A 19,758-nucleotide genomic window follows, 5' to 3' on the forward strand; every position below is an offset into this window, starting at 1 on the left:
TGCCCACAGAAAGAGGGAACCCCCCAAAACAATACCCAAATATTACTATCCGCCTAGGATATACTCCTGTTATCTAGTCACGTTATGAAAAATGTTTTTTAATAGCGCCCATCCTTTCAAAACCACACCTCACACCATCACAAGATCCTCAACACCGCCAAAAGTGGAGGATATCGAGCGAGCAGAGAAGTGAGTACAGAAAGGGGTTGGGGGGTTGGAGGGATAACACAGACGGCTGTTATGGAATCACCCAGGGGCGTCGGTGACCCTCCGAAACCAGACCCGACCGACCGACCATGACGACGCCGGGGAAGGGGGCCGTCAATCTGTCAGTCAAGGTCCGAGGCTGATTTAGAGGTGGCCCGACGCCCCGCCGGCGATCCGACTGCGCTTGAGCCTGTTGGAGGCGGCCGAGATGGGGTACATGGCACTGCATCCGGTCATCGCGGTTAGTAAAAAAAAGCAACTCCTTCACCACGGCTTGGACGCAAGAGAAGAAAGAAAGAAGACTCACCCGTTATAGGTAGTTGGCGGCACGGTGATGAACCCCGTAGTGTCCGTATAGTTCTGGGTATTCCCCGCGGCGTTGCCCTGCGTGGGGATGCCCATCTTCTCGCACGCCGCCATGTGATCGGCCGGGAACGTCTTGCCCCGGAGCTGATCGGGCGCCTCGATGATCGTCGCCGTCAGGCCCATCTCGACGTGCCACTCAATGTGGCAGTGGAAAAGCCAGACGCCGGGGTTGGTCGCCTTGAACCGCAGCACGGCAAACGAGTTTGCCATGACGCCGATGGTGTCGCGCATCGGCGGGGTGCTGGCGTAGTTCACGTCGCGACCGGGCCAGCTGCCCGTCCCGCTATGCGGACGGTCCAGCACCTGGAAGTGGTGGCCGTGCAGGTGGAAGGGGTGGGTGGCCGCGTCGAGGTTGTTGACGACGATCTGGACGATGTCGCCGTATTCAACAATGAATGGGATGACCTGGCCGTAGATGGCCGGGTCCGTGTTGGAGTCGTTTGTCGTGGCGGCGCTGTACAGCGTCGGCACGGGTTGGGGAATATATGTGAGGTTGTTGAAGCAGGAGCTGTGCTGACGTTAGCAAGGCCCGAACGGTGATGATGTAACCGGTGTCGACGGCAACTTACCGAGGATAACCATTGACGTCCGTGCAGAACTTGAAGTCGAGCTGGATCAGCTTGTCGTACCCGCTGTAGGCTGCCGCGCCGTCGTAGGGCTTGAAATGCGCGTCGTCGGCCGGCTTCCACTCCCTGACCACGTCAAGCTTGGTAAGCGGCTGGGATTCGTCCATGACGAGATAGCCCGTGTAGTTGTGCGGCCACCGCAGGGGCTGCTCAGTGTTGGTCCAATCACGATTGATATCGAGGGAGATTAGGAAGGGGAAGTTCCCGTTGTCTCTCTCGATGGCCTCGATCAAGAAATCATACCGCTGGGCAGCAGTGATGCGCAGCATGTATGTCTTTTCCTCCTTGAGGTACGCAGCATCGTTCATGATCACATTCATGTCGTGCGAGTCGAAGTGAATCATGGCCGAAGCGAAGGCAGAAAAGTTGATCATGCGGATGCGATACGTCTTTCCCTTGGTGAAGTTGATATGCGAGCCAGCACCTTCGTTGACGAGGATATTGTTGGGCAGCGGAGGAGCAAACCGGGTATTGCTCGGTACCAACATGTTGCGGACCAAGCCAATGCTTTCATTGTGGTACCTGCTAAGAGGTTAGTGTACTGTTCTTTTTTTTTTTTTTTTTTTTTTTTTCCTTTGAGATATGATCAGAGACTGGCGAATCCATACCAATCAGAGACAGTCAGAATAACCTCCTCGTCGTACTTGTCCTTATAAGGGTCGTTTGGGTCGTGGACGATGAAGGGACCGCGCAGGCCATCGGGGTACTGCCCCATGTTATGGGAGTGGTCTGCCATCGACTTTGTCAGTGACACAAAGGCCGAAGGCTCAGGTTTCGAGACGTACACCAGTAGGTTCCGGGCACATCAACCACAAACTGATACGTGAGCGAAGAGTCGGGGGGTAGCGGGCACTGGGTGACGCCGCTCGGCCCGTCCATCTCCTCGGTCTGGATCTGGTTGATGCCGTGGAAATGCAGCCCGGTCGTCTGGTTGCCGAGCTTGTTGTGAAGATTGACCACGACGGTATCACCCACCGTGGCCTCGATGGTCGGGCATGGCCATTGGTTGTTTATGCCAATGACGGGCCTCCCGACACCGTCTGGGCTCGCCCACACCCAAGTTACATCCCAATCGTAGGTGACGGTTGCCGCCCTGGCGAGCGTCGCCAGAGACAGGCATGAAAACGACAGAAAGCCTGAAGGCAGCATGACTCTGACTCCTCGCGGTCGCGGCGTCAGGTCGACTCGGCTGGGACGCGCAACGGGCTAGTGGTAGAGAACGAATGTGACAATTATCTATTAGGGGAGCCCGAAGAGGAGGCAAAAAGGAAACGGGGGCGAAAAACAACGAGGATGGCAATGTAAGAGATCGCCTCAGCTATCATGCGGGAGACAGAGTCTATTATACTGTCGTTGGGGAGTGCGAGGGCAGATAGGGGGGGGATGCGAGGCTGTGGCCGTATGCAGCTCCCTACCAAAGAGTGAACTCATTGACGGAGCCATGCGCCTGGATTGCCCCATGGCAGGGGCTGTTTTCCGATTGCTGGCTCCCACACGCGAGCCGGGAAGAGACGTGGAGGCTGAGGATGACAGGAACGTTGAACAACACAGAGTCTGCGGCGTCTTGGTATTGAAAGTGGCTGCTTGGCCAGAACCCCGGTGCCTGGAATCATGGCTCTGATTTGGCGGTAAAGTCTAAGCTGATAGAGCGCGGTTTGTGCTGCAAGAACGGCAATGGCGGCTGTGGCGAGAGTTGTAAACCCCGAAAACAAAATGAAAACACAGAGCTAGTCAGGGGAGGGGACGGCCAGGCCCGCTTGGCGCCAGCGGGCTGAGAATTAGGGGGCCCGGCAGGCCGCCAGTGAGGGTATTCTCTCAGACTGTCACTCCAGCCAGACGGTGGCAGCGAAGTGTGGCATGTGCCATCGTCTCCGCTCCAGCGACCCGACGCGCAGCGAGCGAGCCGCGCAGGTCGGCGACTGTGGGGAAGAGGGTACATGGCTTGGAGCTAAGTGTGGTGCACATATCCTATGCAAGGAGCACTGCCCAGCAGGAGAGGTGCAGGTTTCCATAATTGGCAACTTTTCTCGCCGCTGCCACCAGGTTGGCGGCCTAGCGAGCTTGACCGTGGAACTCAGTCCTTTTCTGCGTCTGAGGATCGGGGTGCAGCGGGAAAGGCTGTATAGGACGCTGCCATACTGGAGGGGCAGAAACTGCAAGTCAGCCTCGAGCGATTACACAAGCACCGATAGATGGGCAGCTCGTCGTTCGGGTGCAGGCACACGAGGCGTACGGGTCTGAGTGAGGCCAAGCCAGTAAAGTGCCAAGATTTGGCATGGATGTCGACTAGCGGAAGTGCGTGTAGGGCTGTCTTGGCCGTCTTCGATTTCGAAGGCGACGTGAGCTAGAACCCCCGGTGATCACGGGTTGGACGGCGGAGCGGAGCATATCCTACAATGGAACCCGAGTTTTCCGTGGGCAAATGATTAGTTCTGGAGGCGACATGGCGGTCCTGTACCAGTCGAGTGTTGCATGCATGGCGTGGGGCCCGCAGCTCGCGTCCCGGGGAGTCGGCCACTGCCAACAGTGTAGGCGTCTGCAAAGTTCCAAGATACGGCAAATCTTGGTATCTCATTGGGGATCGAGTGTGCCACTGACGCCAAGCATCGAATCATTGCCAGGGAATCGCCAGGTCCGCGAGCTGGCCGCTGATAGGACTCATGAACCTGGAGTTCTGTCTAGATGCTCGTGGATGCGCGCCCGCTTCAGTAGTTTGGTCAAAATCTCTCATCTGATACCCGGGGGCGGTCACTTGACGGAGAACGAGACCAGGCGTGCATCACACCTCGCTTGGCCGCCGTTCTGACCGCGGTCGTGGCCAGGCCCAGCCGAACCATGCCGACTGGACATGATGGGCCCTGGGGCTTGCAGCAGCAACCCTGGCGTGGGAAGAGAAGACGTTAGAGAGGCGAAATAAAAGAAGGCAAACGACATCGTTGCCCCTTGCAGGAAAGGCGCTCGCTCTCTTCGATGCTTCCGGGACGCCATCGCGACCCATGCTCGGACTCACGATCCCTCAATCTCCCGCATCGCACAACACGAGTTCTAGGCTGTAAGACAAACCCCGGGGCCATGACAATTGTTGACATGCGACTGGTCCGGGTGCCGCGGCGGATGCTCGCCAATTGATTCGGTGTCAATAACACGTTCACGGACGAAGTTCTTGGCGCGGTGAAGTCGAAAGAAGAGCGTGGGGAGGTGGGGCACCGCATTGCTGCCCAGAGCTTACCAGGGCCGGGGTAGCGATTACCGAAAATAGCATGGGGCGCTGGACGATCTGCGGCTTCTTCCTTCTTTGGGCCGTTCGGCTGCAATTCTCTCCAGGGTCGGATACCGAGGATCCAATCAGGTTCTGCCAATGCAGCCCAGAGCAGACAGGGTTAGGTGGGGTTTCCGCAGGGTCTGTGGCTATCGGTGAAAACCCCTGTTCAGGTCCTGCTCGTTCACGGACAGGAATCTGATCTGTATTTTTTGGATCCTCGAAACATCTGGTCTGTTTCTCTCTGACTGCACTCAACCGCGTCGGGCTTTTGCACCAACGGCAGGCCGCTCCGCACCAGCTCAGAAAGTCGACGCGGGATAGTGTATATGAAGCCGCGGGAAGGATTGAACGTCCTGTCGGTCGGGTGCCAAATAGCCCGGATAATCGCCGGGACCGAGATGCCTTCTTTTACGATTATCTGATGCCACGAGGCTCAGTCACTTCTCTCCAGACGCTCCGGGGCTTTTCCCGTAGCCCCTGCCAATAGTTTCTCGTCTGGCCAGTGCCCTCTCCAGCCGCGGCGCCCCGAGACAGGGTTGGCGCCCAATTGCGGGATCGGGTCCCACCGACCCCGGAACCCTGGTTTGGTTGGCGTCCAGAGACCTGCCAGTCCCGACCGCCGTGTTCTCAGCTGGTGAAAGGTCTGGCATTTCCCGTCCTGGCATCATTCTAGGCTGCTTCGGTTTTGGGGTGAGATTGCTGGTGATACGTGGACCACTGCCCATTCCTGGTCGACGGATCCCTCAAGGAGAGCAACCTAAATGGACAGTGGCCGCAGGAGGATCATATTATTCCGGCGAAAGAATTCAAAAGCCCGCGAGACGCGCTGATTTCTGTCCAACCGCCAAGCGCGTGAGCCTTGCGAGCGGGACTCATGCAGGCTGCGTGCGCTGTGTCTACACTAGGTAGGCAGGCCCGCCCGACGCGCTTCCAGTGTCGATCGCATGCGCACGCATCGATAGAACGGACTACGGGCTGTGGGCCTTCGGACGACAAGTAAGCCACTTCTCACTAGGTTTGCGCTACTGTGACACGGGCCCTGTATACGAGAGCCCTAATGTACCTTGGTTCGTGCACCTCGCTCAGCACAATCCCAACTCGTCCTGTTTTTGATTTATTTTTTATTTCATTATAATTCTTTTTTCTTTCCTAAGCCTTGCTGCGAATGACAGGACCTCGGCAGGATTCATAGCGAACCTGTGTAACCGCGGCTTCATAATGAGACATCGTGTGCTGTCAATTTCAAGTCGCGGTTACAGACCGTCGGGACAACCAATGCTACCTCGATAAAGTACCGGCACTTGGCCAAGCAGCCCTAGACAGATTACAGGCCGTCTCAGCCGCAGCCACGCTGACCCGGTTGACCCCTCCCTCTGACTGCATTCTCACTGCGTTTGCCTACCCAACGGTAAGAATTGGCGGTGTGGAACCGGGATCCGATAGTGTACAGTATTTGGCGATGCGGAGAGAGCCGGTGCCAATTCTGTTACCGAGCATGACCCAAGCCACCATAACGCCATGGTGGGATATGGAAAGATTCCGACATGCGCCACCACCCGAACATGGCATCCGAGACACTCGGATGTCAGTCCCGTACCGTTGCATCTCCGGGAGAAAATCAAGCTTTGGATGCCTGGTACTACCCCTTGCAATTTCTTCCGGTTCTCGCGGGGATATTCGGGAATAGTTGAGGGAAAGACGTAAGGATTTATCAAAAATAATATGAAGGAAAAGAAATAATAGAGGAGAAATGATATAGAAGAGGGAGAGAAAAAAAAAAAAAAAAAAAAAAAAGAGTTGTATGGATTCGAGTATAAGGATGAGAATACATTGCTCCGTAGAACACTAAACAGAACAGAGGTTGAGGAGTCTTGTCCTCTCCTCCAGTTATCGCCGTCGCTCCTCGAGGTGTCAAGTTGCCAAGTTGTCAATGACGAGTTGGGCCTTCGCTTGCCGAGCTAAACACCGGAGCCCGCCCCGACTCCGGCCCGGAGCTAATCATCCTCCAGTGTAGGGACCAAGCGAGTCCCGGCATCATCTGAAAGTGGGCCGCATTGTGTTGATGTAACTATCACCTGTTACCGCGGTACTTTTAGTTTAGGGGCTCTAGTACACTCGGCTGGCTGCTGGCGAACATGGCATGCGGGCTCAGCACGGCGCGCAGGATCTTGTGGATTAGATTGCGTGACTGTTGGCCACAACACATGCTTGCTTTCCCCCGGTTTATCAATTCAAGACGTATAGATCGACGGGGGCTCTGGGGAAGGTAATCTGTAAGGGTTCCCTCATAATCTGCGGGTATCCGTCCACCCGGCCACTCAAGGCTACAACACATGAAAATGCACAACAATGTACACCCCCTAATCGGAAGGCCCTGAAACCACCAGCGAGGATATTAAGGCTTGAGACATGTGTTGACAGTAGAGATAGATTCGCATGTCCCCCATTTAGGTACGATCTGTCCCGGAGCAGCCACGCGCAGTATTCTAAGCAACCTAACTCGGAATATCTTCACGACTTGCTGCTGCTGCTCCTGTTTTGCTCTCCCCGCGTTGTGATTTCATGATCAGCCGTTCCCACATATGTATGCAATGGACATAAGCTGCAAGATTTTGTGCACCGGCTTTTGCATCCCCAGTAGTAATCCTCTCCCAGTGTCGGAACGCGAATCCAGAAACATAAACATGACGTCGTCAAAGCCCCTGAAGCCGTCCCTTTTTCCACTATCCTACCATCACAACCTTTCATCCCTTCCCTCAAGTCATACACACCACAAAGCCAAAGCCTAAAATGTACACTCCCTGACCTTCCCCCCTCCAGTGACAACTTCATACTCCACCCACCTCGCCGCACCCCTCTTCCCACTAACCAGCACGCTCCCAGGGTTCATGACCAGGCACCCTTCGTACCGCACGCAAAACGCCGGGGCCGTTGTGTCCACAAGCACCATGGCTGTCGGCAACGGGTACAAGTACATGGGCGAGGTGAAATCCCAGTGCACGGGACGGATGGACTGTCTGAACGGAGCCAGATAGGCCTGGTCGAGGAGGGTCTTGACGAGCTTGCGGGCGGTGAGGACGTCATAGGGGACGCGTTCCGCGTCGTTGTCTTGTTCGGGTGGCGGCGCTTGGTCGAGGTCCATGTCTACGGTACCATCTGGGGGATTTGGTGTGCTGGCTCCCCCTCCGGACATGGTGACGTCGTCGGTTTGTTCTTGTGGTGCCGCGGACCGGTCGTCGACGGCGGATTGACTCTTGAGCCTCACCGAGGCGCGCCGTAAGCGCGCCGAGATGTCGTCTCTGAATAGGACAATCTCGTAGTTGGGCCCGAACAGGGTTACGCGGCTGGGGTTGGTCGTCCAGATGGCTTCGCCGCCCTTGCCCTCGCTGCTAGAGAGCCCCGCTTCGGCATTCGCCGCGGCGAAGACCCTCCTGATGCGCGACGTAAACAGGTCCGGTACCGGCTTCCTAGGCAGCGGGACCGCAGCGCCCCCTGAAAAGGCCGATGCCCACCCATCGTTGTCCCCCGGCACAAAGATGAAGGTTGCTGTTGTTAGAAGCATGGGGTAATCTGCCAGTGTTGAGGCCAACGCGTCAAAGAATTCTTTATACTCGATGCTTCCGCCGCTGCCGCCGCGAGCCATGACGGCGTGGGTGGTGAAATTGCCCGTGAGGACAAACGCCATGGGTGTCGAGCCTTCCGGGTCAGTCGCGTAGAGAGAGAGGATTTTCTTAAGCGCCTGCAGGCTGCGCGGTTGGTCGAGATTGAGCTCGCCCACAACGACTACGCGTCCTCGCCCGGGGCTGTCTAGGTCGGCTAGGGCTGGCTGGCGTAGCAGTCGCTGCTCCAGCTTGCGCATGCGGGGACCTACGGCACGCTCACTGCCTACGCCGAGGAAGTCGATCCACCCGAAGCCGCCCCCGATTGTGTGATCTGGCCCGCCATCTAGCCCGCTAACCCCCAGCGTAGCTCGCCGCTTCTCGCAGGGCGGTTGGCCGATGAAGAAGCCCTGGAAGCGGCCACCGATGGTGCCTCCCACGCCGCTACTGCCGCTGAGCCCCCTGCCGGTAGACTCTTCCTCTTCCTCGTAGACGCCATCGATCAGCACGATCATGCCTGGGGTAAACCAGGCCGAATCCTCTGGGATGGCGACTGCGTGAGAGAGGTCCAGCGTGATGGTACCCGTCAGGTCACTGATTGCCAGATTGCCCGTGGGCAGGATGACCAGCATCCCGAGTAGCATATGGTTCGTGCCGTGGCGGCCGAGGAGATTTGCGATAGGCGTGATCTTGTGTGATTGCATTGCTGACGCACCGCGGCGAAGAGAGGCGCTCCTGGCGCTTGTGACGGCCGAGGTTTGGAAGGCTTCGTTGCGGAGAAGCCGTTGGTGGATGACGTTGAACCTGTTGCGGAAGGATTCCGTTTTGTGGGAGGCGGATGGTAAGAGAGACGGCTTGGAAGTGGTTCTGTCTTGCTGTTAGCACCTATGACCGGTATGAGGGGGAGAGGAGGGGGAGCCCGACTTCTCAAAGTGCTTCTTGGTGACGTTGTATGAGTACCGGGGCTGGTCAAAGGCATGCACGACCTTCAGCCATCTCCTAACGTCCCGAATTGCCTCGTCGTCCGGCTCATCCTCAACGGCCATGCTAGACATGCCGAAACTGGACTGGCTGTCGTCCCGTGCAAGCGACATGGTCGGTCTCAGTCCCAACCGAGTTTTGGAGTGGTCAGAGTCATCGGACGGCTCGAGCATCAGGCTATTCTGCCGACTCAAGCCCCGTGGCCCGCTTAGTACCCTGCCGCCGCTCATGTTCCCCTCCAGGTTCTTCAGTATGTCCTTCAGCTCCGGGCTGGTTCCTTCCAAAATGACGCCCCCATTGCGATTTTTCCAGGCCTTGGCGATCTCTTCCAGCACCTTCTCTGCAAGACCTTCTTCTCTCCATCCTGAACCGCAGTGTCGGCCGATAAAGGATGCGAATTCTTGGAGAGCAGCCGACGTCAGCGTCAAGCCGTGTTTTTTCGTGAATGTTCGAAAGGCCAGCGGGCGAAGTGTCGCAGGAGGAAGAATGATGGGGAGGACAGCTGCCTTTGCGGGAACTGGCGCTTGGAAGGGCTTCAGAGGGTGTGCCGGGGTCGCAAAAGCAGGCGAGGAAGACGGGATCGCGCTTGATGGCCCAGGGTTCTTAGGAGCGAAAAACGGCGGCGGCGGCGGATTTGCCCGCTTGGCGCCCTTTTCTGGACTCGTTTCCTGTTGGTTTTTGCGCGGACTTTTACGGGGGCTCTGTATTATCATCATCTTGAGACGAATTCAGCCCGAACTGAGCGTTGTGGTGGTATGGTAGCGGCGGATGGGTCTTGACGGGCTTTGGTCAACAATTTGCTGAGTGGTGCTCGACAGCGCGTTAATGAGCTCGAGGTCGCGTTCCTTAGCGCGTTCGGAGGGGCACAACAGGGGGCCACGACAGGGGTGCGAGCAGGGGTGTCCTAACTTTGCCGGCGGCAACCGGAGCTCAATTGGAGCTTCTGAGAGCTTGACAATGACGGCATTGTCCTTCTCTCGCAACATCCTCTAGCATTTCTAATCAGCTAACTTGGTCCGACTAAAATGTTAGCCGGCCGTCTGTTTGCGCCCAGGCAGTTAGTCCGGCTTTCGCGGGGTGTTTCTTCATTAGCCTCCAATCCGGACATCGTCAGTGATCCTCATGCCACAACGAGAATTCATACATCTAACCCTAATCCCCTAGAAAGTTTTCCCACACCCGCAATCACCTGGCAGCTACCTCCTGTCCTATCTTGACACCACTCCTCCCAACCCAACGCTTGCGATTGGCACCACAACCTCCGTTCCACCGACTCCAAACTCGTTCCAAGGGAATCCGCGCTTCCTCTCCATTCTCAACGATGTACTCGCAAAACATGCCGCCGATGATCATGACTTGAAGAGCCAGGCGCGAGCATTCGCCTCACCGGGGGGCTTTAATTTCATACAAGCGAGAAACCGGCGGGGTACTGGGACCGGTGCTGGGGGTGCCAGCGCCGAAGGGGGTGCTGGCGGAGCAGGCGTGGGCGGTTGGGTCCATCTGAGTGATGCGCGGAATCCGCCGGATTTTGGGCGGATAGCTTGGTAAGGCGCAGTGATACAGTCATCCAAGAGGGTCTAAAAAGCTGAGTCTCTGCGTACTAGGCCAGAAGACATTCTCGGCAGCGTGGAAGTCGACGGAAAGGGCGACATCATTGGCAATTTTCAAGCCAGTGGCACATATCGCATTGTCACAAACCAGGGAATGTAAGCGAACGCCGGCACCCCCCGCCAAACGGACATGGGCTAACATGGGAGTTTGCTTACCTAGCCTCGGTCTAAGTCCCTTCCTGCGAAATAAGCTGATTGCCCGGCTTCGCGAGGAAGAGAGGAATGCATAAAGGGGCCGCCGCTCGTAAAGGAGCCAAAAATTTAGGTGTTGAAGGCTGGTCAGGCCTAGGTGTGCGTCAGACTTGTTGGAGATCACAGGTGTACGATATGGCCGAAGGGGAAGATCCCCGTTCTCTAACAGGCTTAACCAAAGGCGGTCGGAATGCAGCTCCTCGATTCTTTCTCTCTGCCAGAATGCGAAGACTGGAGGGTATGTCGCGGAGTTTGAGCATATGGGAAGCCTCAATGATTCGATGGCATACACGAAATGACTGCCCAAGAGCGAGCGGGTAGTTGCTCTGGGAACCCAGCAGCTTGACCTGATCACTGCATTCAGTCCGCCACGGTTGCAACCGGGCCGGCTCAAAATCCCATTTCTCTCAAGTCTGATGATTCCGTCGACAGTGAGAACGCGATAGTGATTGTTCAATTCCGATCATAACTTCGTGGTCGTATTAAAACCAGATGGAATCATGTCAGCCCCACCCGAAAAGCAAGAGAGTCCACGGGGCGGCATTGTCGTGGGGACTGGGGCCATGGCAATGATGGGGTATATTAAAAGAGGTGAAACAAATACGTGGGCATCGTTGCAGAAAAGAGTCATCCCGGACGGGTAAATTCATAGTCCGTCACCCGAGAACCTCTTCATCATCATCATCCTCCTCCTCACTCGTTTCCTCAATGTTGGACTTCTTTGGCTTCTTGGGCTTTGCTGGCTTCTCATTTTGCACTTGGACACCGCTAGACCCAGCCGACGGGGGGTCATCGACGGCGTGGCCTTGTGAGCGAAGCTGCTCATTCAATTCTGGGATAATTTTAAGAAGGGCCTTGTACTGGTCTAAGGGGAGCGAGATGCCCTACAGCCGGGAAGTCAATGCATGCGAAAAGAAAACCCAAAAATGGGATAAAAACCATACTCCGATGTACCTACCTTCTTTCCGGGCCTCAGATCGCCGTCAGGCGCAGTATAGTACTCTCGGATATTGACCAAAGTGGTACCCTTGAACTGAGAAGAGCCAACGCGCCGATTATTGCCAATCTAGCAAGCAGAATTAGCGATCCAAGCACGGGAGCGCGAAACGACGGGAACCAACCTCCCAATACGCGTTGCCCTCTGCATCCGTGCCTTTTGAGAGATCTTTCTTGGCCTTCTTGGTCTCGGTCTTAGTCTTTTTTGCCGTTTGTAACTCTCGGTCGCTCTCAGCGCCGATCTGTCGTTTCTTGTTGTAGGGCATAATGGACGTGACTGGCGCAGCGAGACCCAGAGCGGGGCAGTCGTCGACTTCCAAGGTATACCAAGGTATCCGATCGGAATGCAGAATTGGATATTGGCTGAAGAGGCTGCTTGAGCCGGAAGGCGCGAAAAAAGCGGCGCCGAAGTCGCGAAACGGCGGCGAGGTTCTCACGCGACAGCGGAAGTTGTGACGTCGACGGTGCCTCGACGCGTCCGCACGTGAATCAGATGCAACAACCCCACTTTGCTAAATTTAATCAAAGAGCTTGGCTCAGACGCACAGACGGTGGAGTGGAGACGTTGTACGTTTGAGGCCTGCCAAGCCACGAAACCCCGAACCGTTGGGGAAGGCCCCTTTTAAAATCCGCCAGGGCCTGGACTGCTGTCGCAATTCCGCCGAATCCGGGGACGGAGCAGGCTCGAAACATCAAACGCAGCAGACTCAGTGATCCGTATACATTGCGAGCATCTTACGACGACCGCTCTCGTTCATCGAGTGCAGTCCTATCGAAAAACCCACACATATTGGGCCCATACCCGCCACGTTGTCCATGCAGAGATCCGTGTTGTCATCCTGCAATTCTCCATCTTTGACAGCCGGAACCTGAACCATTCAACCCGTTTCGAATCGATGAGTTTCCCAAACGTCCGTTGAGCCCTATATGAAACAACAAGATGCGCCGAGTCCGGGCGCCACACCCGATAAAATGGAAGAGAAAAGCAAGTTGGAACCCGAGACCATAGACGCGAAGCCGCAGTCAGCACCGAGCCCGACGGCTGACAGTGGCCCGGCTCCCCCGGGCGCGAACAATGAGGAGGGCCTGGCGACGAGGATCTTCCGATTCATCGCGACAGCAACGCCTGGGACGCTCGGCGGCGTCGCTGTGGGCTTGGCCGCGACCACATACTTGGTGTTGGGCAGGCTGGGTCTCGTGCTGATAGGCGCGTTCGGCGGCATCGTGACTTTCATTCAATGGGAGCAACGCAATGTCGAGGTGGTGCGCGCCGTCAAAGGAGAAAGGGGCATCGATGTTCTGGCAAGATTGCTCGAGGCTAGGAAAACCTCCGAGGAGGCCATCCTCGACGAGCAGGCCGCACTGGTCCGCTCGTTCGACGACTTGCGGCCCGAGACGCGCGAGGCCATGAATGAGCTCGTCGAGGCCATCATCGACAACTACGTCAAGTGGTGGTACTCGCCCATTGTGCCCTCGGACAAGTTCTTCCCGCTCGCCTGCCGCAGGGCCCTCACCTCGTTCCTCACCTCGGTTTCCAATTGCGTCAGCAGGAAACGGCCTGCAGACGCCTTTCTCGACTTCTTGACCAATTCATCCTCGATCGTCATTGTCTTCTTCTCGGAGCTCTCCAACGCCTTTGCCGAATTGCCGGCCGAGTCCAAAGTATCTGCCGCGGACGCCGTCTACAACTATCTTGCCTCGCACCCCGAGTCCAACCTGTCCAGCCTGCTGAACCAAAGGCAGCAAGCGGGGAAATTCCGCATGGTTGCCGAAGATCTGCTCGGTTTTTTGGATCGTTCATCTTACGAATGTGATCCGGCCAGAGTCTTCCTGAGGGAGATTGTGGCCGGCGTTGTCTTGGAAATGACGCTTCAGACCTGCTCGAAGCCGGAATTCATCAATTCGTGGATTGTTTATCTGCTAGAGTCGGGAGAGCCCGACATTAGTCAAGCCATTGATGTGGGCATGCAGACCGGTCCTGGTGCTGACGTCGCATTTGCCGATATGGACGGAAATGTGGGCAACATTGGTCTCACTAGGGGAAATAGGAACTCGTTCGAGCAGGAGAAAGCCCGCCGGAAGGAGTCGATGACACACAAGAAGAAGCTTAGCAAGGCTGAGGAGGAGATGGAAATGGCCATGGAGGAAGTGAAGCGACTGAATCAAATGATTGCCAAAGAGGGAGCGCTCGGGAGCGAGCCACCGCAGGAAAGTACGAAGGTAGGTTCCAGCAGAAGCGTGGCTGAGGCCTCTGAAAGACTCGCCGACGCATTCAAACGTAATGTGGATGAGTGGGACATTCAGCAGGACTCGGCCGACAAGTCCAGTCCGCCTCAATCCGCCGACGCGCCCTCGGACTCCAAAAGGGTGAGCAGCGACGGGCTCTCCAGCAGGAATGGCACCATCCTGACTCCTGTGACGCCGCTTTCTGCTGCGACCCCGTCGAGCCGAGACTCATCTCCTCCGCAAAACGGGGCTTCTCGCTTCACAAGCTTCGACCAGATCGTCCCCCCTGCTCGAGACGAGCCCGAAGCCGACGCGAGTGAGACCCGCAGACCGCCTCCGTTGACTCTACACAATGCGACGATTACAATCCTAGACGAGCCGGGCGACGGCCGGATCAGGTCGAAACCGTCATGGGACTATCTCGTCCAGATTGAGCCGGCAACGACGATATATCCCGGGTGGATGATTATCAGGAAGTACAGCGATTTTGAGGTTCTGCACGAGGTGTTGAGGCGCATCGCAAACATTTCAGGCGCAACAGCTTTCTCAGAGCGACATGGTGCGTTGCCTACTTGGAAAGCGCACACCAGGACCTCGTTACGGGGTGAATTGGAACGCTACCTTAGGGATGCCTGCGGCCACCAGAGCCTGGCGGAAAGCGAAGGGCTGAAGAAGTTCCTGGAGAGGGACAACGGGCACATTCCCAGTGCCAAGTCGGGGTTCCAGGCCTTTGAGAAGATTGGCAAGAACGTCTTGGATGTGCTGACGAGCGCCCCGCTCGAAGGCTCAAAGGCGGTAGTTGGTGGTGTAACGGGAGTGCTAGGGAACATCGGTCTCGGACAGCGCAAGCCAGCGGCCCCAACCCCGTCACCTCCCCCTTCGGCCTTGCAAGACGTGACAGCAGCTAGTCGCTTGTCCATCACCCTCCCTCGCACGGATAGCAGCCCATCTCTCAGCGGGATGCGCAAGACTCGGGACAGCATGGACAGCCAACACTCGCCGGTCGTCGCTCTACAGCCGGGTAAGGTCGCGCCGATGGAGCGCCGCGCCAGTTACGAATCGCGAGGCGAGACCGAGCCCGAAAGTCTGCGGCCGTCTCGGACGTCGGCGAGAAACAGTCGAGAGCACAGCCGGGCGTCGAGCCGAGCACCAGCGCTGGGCCGATCGCCTTCGAGCCTCAGTTTCGACGGGTTCCGGCTACCCCCGCCGCCTGACGCGATGCCCGACGATTACGAATCGCCGATCAGCCCATCAAATGGGCGGCCCCACGACTTTGGATCTCACCACGCACGCTCGTTGACCATGCCGACGCTAAGCAGCAACCAGCGACTGAACGGGCCGCCGCTCAACGGCGTGAAGCAGCACTCGAAACTCTCAGAGCAGGAAACACGGGTAGCCGTGGAACTTCTCTTCGCCGTTATCAACGAGTTGTACACGCTTTCGTCGGCATGGAACATCCGGCGCACCCTGCTTGCCGCTGCCAAGTCGTTCCTCCTACGGCCGGGCAACCCCTCGCTCTTATCGATCCAGTCGCTCATCCAGACTTCGGTGCTCGACGCGAACACTTCGGACAGCGGCATTGCGGCCCACCTCAGAAAGCTCCGGGAGAATGCTCTGCCGACAGAGCAGGAGCGGGCTGCGTGGCCGGCGGAGATGACAGCGGAGGAAAAGGAGAAGCTCCGGGCCAAGGCGAGGAAGTTGCTGATCGAAAGCGGCGTCCCTGCGGCGCTCATGGGAGTCATGGGCCAGGCGGCCACATCGGAAGCACTGGGGCGGCTATTTGATTGTCTCCAGATCGAGGAGGTGGCTAGGGGGCTGATGTTTGGGGTGCTGCTGCAGGCAGTGAGGACGGTTACACATTGATGCGATCACGATTTAACTATTGAAGTGCGACAGGGGCGATGAGACTTGAGTGTATGTGATGTAAGAGTACCTGTACTGTACATGATTTCATTCTTAGATTTCTTTTGGGGGGGTTGGCTGTTTATTTTTATTTTCTCTAATTTTTTCCCAGCAGCTGGTGGTTGTATCTAACATTGGGATGAGCGATTGGCGGATGGATTGATGGTTGACGCAGAACGACGGCTTCATGAGGAAATACCAGCATTGTAGAGACTTTTAATGACAGACGTACAAACAAAATTTTCCAGGCTCAGGCTTATCTTTGCTCGTGGCTATGTGCTAGCGATGGTCCCTTCGATGAGTAAAGTTGGAATGGGCTTGAACAGTTCGGGCTGGGGGTCAAGGCAGGTTGCAGTCTCACTCGCATTCGGTCTTGGCCTGACCAAGAAACAAGCATCCCAATGCAGAAGGTGTCCTCTCGGTTCTTCGGATTCCGTTGTTTATTATTTTCTCTCAACGTAGACCTTTTGTCAACTCCAACAAGGGAGTACTGATGGTGATTCATTGCTGCGTCCCGTCGTGTCTCTCCTTTCCCGGTCTTCTAAAGGGTTGGAAGATGGAAAGTTCGGAAACATGGGGCTATGGTGTGCCAGTGATCGGTGATGTTGTGCCAAGGTGAGATCTGAACCGGAAGAGATGGGTGCCAGATTACGTCCATACCAAGCTTTGGAGGCGCACCGGGTGACTGTCGCCAAGCACGCCACGCCGTCGACAGAGGCCTTGATGGACTTGGCGGCAACAGGTGCTCTCATCGTCATTGCAGGGCGAACCAAGACGCTCGCCATCTTGATCTCGGCCATCTCTTAGAAAGGGTCCTGATTTTCGTTGACCGCTACCTTCTCAACCCCTTCGCCAGGTTCCATTCGGCCCTTTAACCTGCCGCTTCTTTCGTTGATCGGCCCCCTCTCCAACGCCCCGCTCGCCCACATCGGGATTTCTGGCCAAGCGCCGGGCCCTACCCTGTTACCCCAGGCTGTCAACGTCTCATTCTGGCGGAAACATATGCCGGGGTCATTTTCCCGTAGCCAATGACGAAATCGATGCCCACCGCCCACGGCAAGGGGAGGGCATCTGGTAGAGAGAGCTCTCGGACCGCCTCGCCATATGCGCGACACTTTTCTGCTTTGCTTCTGATCGTCCCGTTGCTCGAAGTGCGGTCAATGGCTAGTACCATGCGTGAGATGACGTGCCTGGGTCCAGCTAGCGGGCACATCTTTAGCTACCTGGCTAACAGCTCGCCGGTAGCACTGGATCCGGGGATGGCGTTGTGCCAATGCCACGGTCTGACCTGTACCCTACATACTTCGGCTCGGTTACTCCCTTCTGACGGAACCTTAATTCAAACATAAACCACCTCCCCCTCTTTTACTCCTCCCCCGCGATTGATACACTACCCTTATTCTCCCGCCAGCAATCACTCTGCGCTAGCTCGCGCCGGTCCCCGCAACGGCGAGACAGCTCGAGACGCAAAGAGACGCAGGTTACCGCCAACATGGCCGACCCAACGGAGAAGACAGAGAAGACGTCCAGATATGATGAAGCCGGGAGCTCAGATGAAAGGCCGGCAACAGTGGCCATCGAGGACCCCGGACCACAGAGGCTACAACCGCCCGAGCTCATCAGGAACATGACTCCCGAGGAGCGCCATAAGCTCGAGATACGACTCAAACGAAAGGTGGATGCACGACTCTTGCCGGCCGTCATTATCATGTACATCCTGAATTACATTGACCGGTGAGTCCAGCTGCGCATAACAACTTCACTGGCGTGCGTCGTAGACTCAGAACTAACTCCCCCCGGACTAGAAACAACATCGCCGCCGCTCGGCTGGCCGGTTTGGAAAGGGACCTCAACCTATCGTCGGTCGAGTTTCAGACGGCTGTTAGCATTCTCTTTGTCGGGTACCTCCTGATGCAGATACCGTCCAACCTGTTTCTCAACAAGTTCGGCAAGCCAGCTATATACTTGCCCGCATGTGTGCGTCCCCTGTTTACATCATGAGCGCCAGCCTCTCGGAAGCCGCTGACGGTGTCTTCTGGATAGATGATAGTCTGGGGCGCCATCTCAGCCCTCACGGCCGTCTGCACTAATTCAGCAGGTCTGCTCGCCAATCGCTTCTTCCTGGGCGTTGTCGAAGCCGCCTATTTGTAAAACCCAGCACCACGCCGCCCGCGCCAGAATGAGGGTACTGACATTTATTTAGTCCCGGATGTCTTTACTACCTGTCGTGTTGGTACACACGCAAGGAGCTAGGCTTTCGGACTGCGGTCCTGTACTCGGGTGCTCTGATTTCCGGCGCCTTCTCCGGTCTCATCTCGGCGGGTGTTACATGGGGCATGGACGGGACTCGCGGTCTCGGCGCATGGCAGTGGCTATTTATCATTGAAGGAGTGGCCACCATTGTCATTGCCTTTGGCTGCTTCTTTGTGCTGCCCAACTTCCCCCGAACCACCAGCTGGTTGACTGAGGAAGAACGGACATTGGCCGTGTGGTTTGTTGCTCCTCACTGTTGGTGGGAGAGACGGAGTAACGGAGCTAACAACGACACCAGGCGCCTCCAAGAAGACATTGGCGAAGACGATTGGGTGAACCGGGAAGAGCAGACGTTCTGGCAGGGCGCGAAGTTGGCGTTTACCGACTACAAGACGTATATTCTGGTAGGGCCTACCCAGCGGACAGAACTCCTACAGCGGCAATCTGACTCACACCACTACTTACGCAGCTGGTCCTCCTCTTCTGCATCGTTGCCAGCGGGACGGTGACCAACTTCTTCCCCACCGTCGTCAACACGCTCGGCTACGATTCCGTCATCTCGCTTCTCCTCACCGCGCCGCCCTACGTCCTCGCCGTCATCGTGACCTACCTCAACGCAACCCACGCCGACAAGACGGGCGAGCGTTACTGGCACATCACGATCCCAATGTTGGTCGCCATCGCGGCCTACATCATCGCCGCGACGACCACCCACTTAGCCCCGCGCTATCTTAGCATGATGCTTATGGTACGCATTCGCATCTCTCCTCTCCCTTTCTCTCATTTTTTCCTCTCTTCTCCTTGGGCATCCTGATTCTGACCGGGACATGACGCCGCTAGGTCCCCGCCGTCTACGCAGGCTTTGTCGTCGCCCTCGCCTGGATCAGCAACACGCTCCCGCGCCCGCCCGCCAAGCGAGCCGCCGCCCTGGCCTTCATCAACGCCGTCAGCAACTGCAGCAGCATCTACGCCAGCTACATGTACCCGCGCAGCGCCGACCCGGCGTACACGGTCGCCATGGCCGTCAACTGCGTGACGGCGTTTATCGCCGTCTGCACGGCCACGGTCCTGCGCGTGGTTCTGGTCAGGTTGAATAAGAAGCTGGATAAGGGGGAGTATGTGGAGGGGGCCATCAACGCGTTGATTCCGGGCGAGGGAGCGGCGAACGGGTTTAGGTTCAAGGTTTAACGATGCGCTTTGGTTGGGGTGGCCAGGTGCCACTGGTATCGACTCTTTAGTAGTTTAAGACAGGTGTACTGCATGCCTAGGGGGTCAAGTTACTTGAGTTGTAGGACCAGTAGCCTGGGATAGCAGTCAAATATGAAGTCATGATGAAGTTCGGAATGGGTTGAACATGTGCCTAGGAAAACACACGCCATCCAAGGTCTCGTAGCTTTTGTCCACAGCGATAGGCAATACTTGTTATGAGCCGTGACGTGTATTAAGTAATATGTGTATGCATATCGCGCCCCCCAAGAACTGAAAGGAGTTAACAGCATTGAGTAACAGCTCAGTCTCAAACAAATAAACTTCCAACA

General features: G+C 56.6%; 5 protein-coding genes across 5 annotated transcripts; 2 read left to right on the forward strand and 3 right to left on the reverse strand.

Moving 5' to 3' along the window:
* Positions 1-351: 351 nt before the first annotated feature.
* Positions 352-2,348, reverse strand: MFIFM68171_04064 (uncharacterized protein; the record flags this gene model as incomplete). The annotated part of the gene is made up of 5 exons (XM_071059484.1): positions 352-430; positions 515-1,081; positions 1,143-1,721; positions 1,808-1,928; positions 1,985-2,348. The coding sequence occupies 5 exons, from the start codon at positions 2,346-2,348 to the stop codon at positions 352-354; spliced, it is 1,710 nt and encodes a 569-aa protein (XP_070915585.1).
* Positions 2,349-7,246: 4,898 nt separating this feature from the next.
* On the reverse strand, positions 7,247-9,757 carry DPB2 (DNA-directed DNA polymerase epsilon, subunit B; the record flags this gene model as incomplete). Its single annotated transcript, XM_071059485.1, has 2 exons — positions 7,247-8,927; positions 8,985-9,757. The coding sequence occupies 2 exons, from the start codon at positions 9,755-9,757 to the stop codon at positions 7,247-7,249; spliced, it is 2,454 nt and encodes an 817-aa protein (XP_070915586.1).
* A 1,742-nt stretch (positions 9,758-11,499) lies between these two features.
* Positions 11,500-12,105, reverse strand: MFIFM68171_04066 (uncharacterized protein; the record flags this gene model as incomplete). Its single annotated transcript, XM_071059486.1, has 3 exons — positions 11,500-11,727; positions 11,802-11,909; positions 11,965-12,105. 3 exons carry the CDS (start codon positions 12,103-12,105, stop codon positions 11,500-11,502), a joined length of 477 nt encoding a protein of 158 aa, XP_070915587.1.
* Positions 12,106-12,811: 706 nt separating this feature from the next.
* MFIFM68171_04067 (uncharacterized protein) lies at positions 12,812-15,928 on the forward strand (the record flags this gene model as incomplete). The annotated part of the gene is made up of 1 exon (XM_071059487.1): positions 12,812-15,928. The coding sequence occupies one exon, from the start codon at positions 12,812-12,814 to the stop codon at positions 15,926-15,928; it is 3,117 nt and encodes a 1,038-aa protein (XP_070915588.1).
* Positions 15,929-17,459: 1,531 nt separating this feature from the next.
* On the forward strand, positions 17,460-19,408 carry MFIFM68171_04068 (uncharacterized protein; the record flags this gene model as incomplete). Its single annotated transcript, XM_071059488.1, has 7 exons — positions 17,460-17,701; positions 17,773-17,944; positions 18,011-18,114; positions 18,171-18,458; positions 18,519-18,624; positions 18,690-18,968; positions 19,061-19,408. The coding sequence occupies 7 exons, from the start codon at positions 17,460-17,462 to the stop codon at positions 19,406-19,408; spliced, it is 1,539 nt and encodes a 512-aa protein (XP_070915589.1).
* Positions 19,409-19,758: the final 350 nt, after the last annotated feature.

The sequence above is a fragment of the Madurella fahalii genome (genome assembly GCF_045866475.1).
Source record: "Madurella fahalii IFM 68171 DNA, scaffold_2, whole genome shotgun sequence".
Taxonomy (NCBI): domain Eukaryota; kingdom Fungi; phylum Ascomycota; class Sordariomycetes; order Sordariales; genus Madurella; species Madurella fahalii.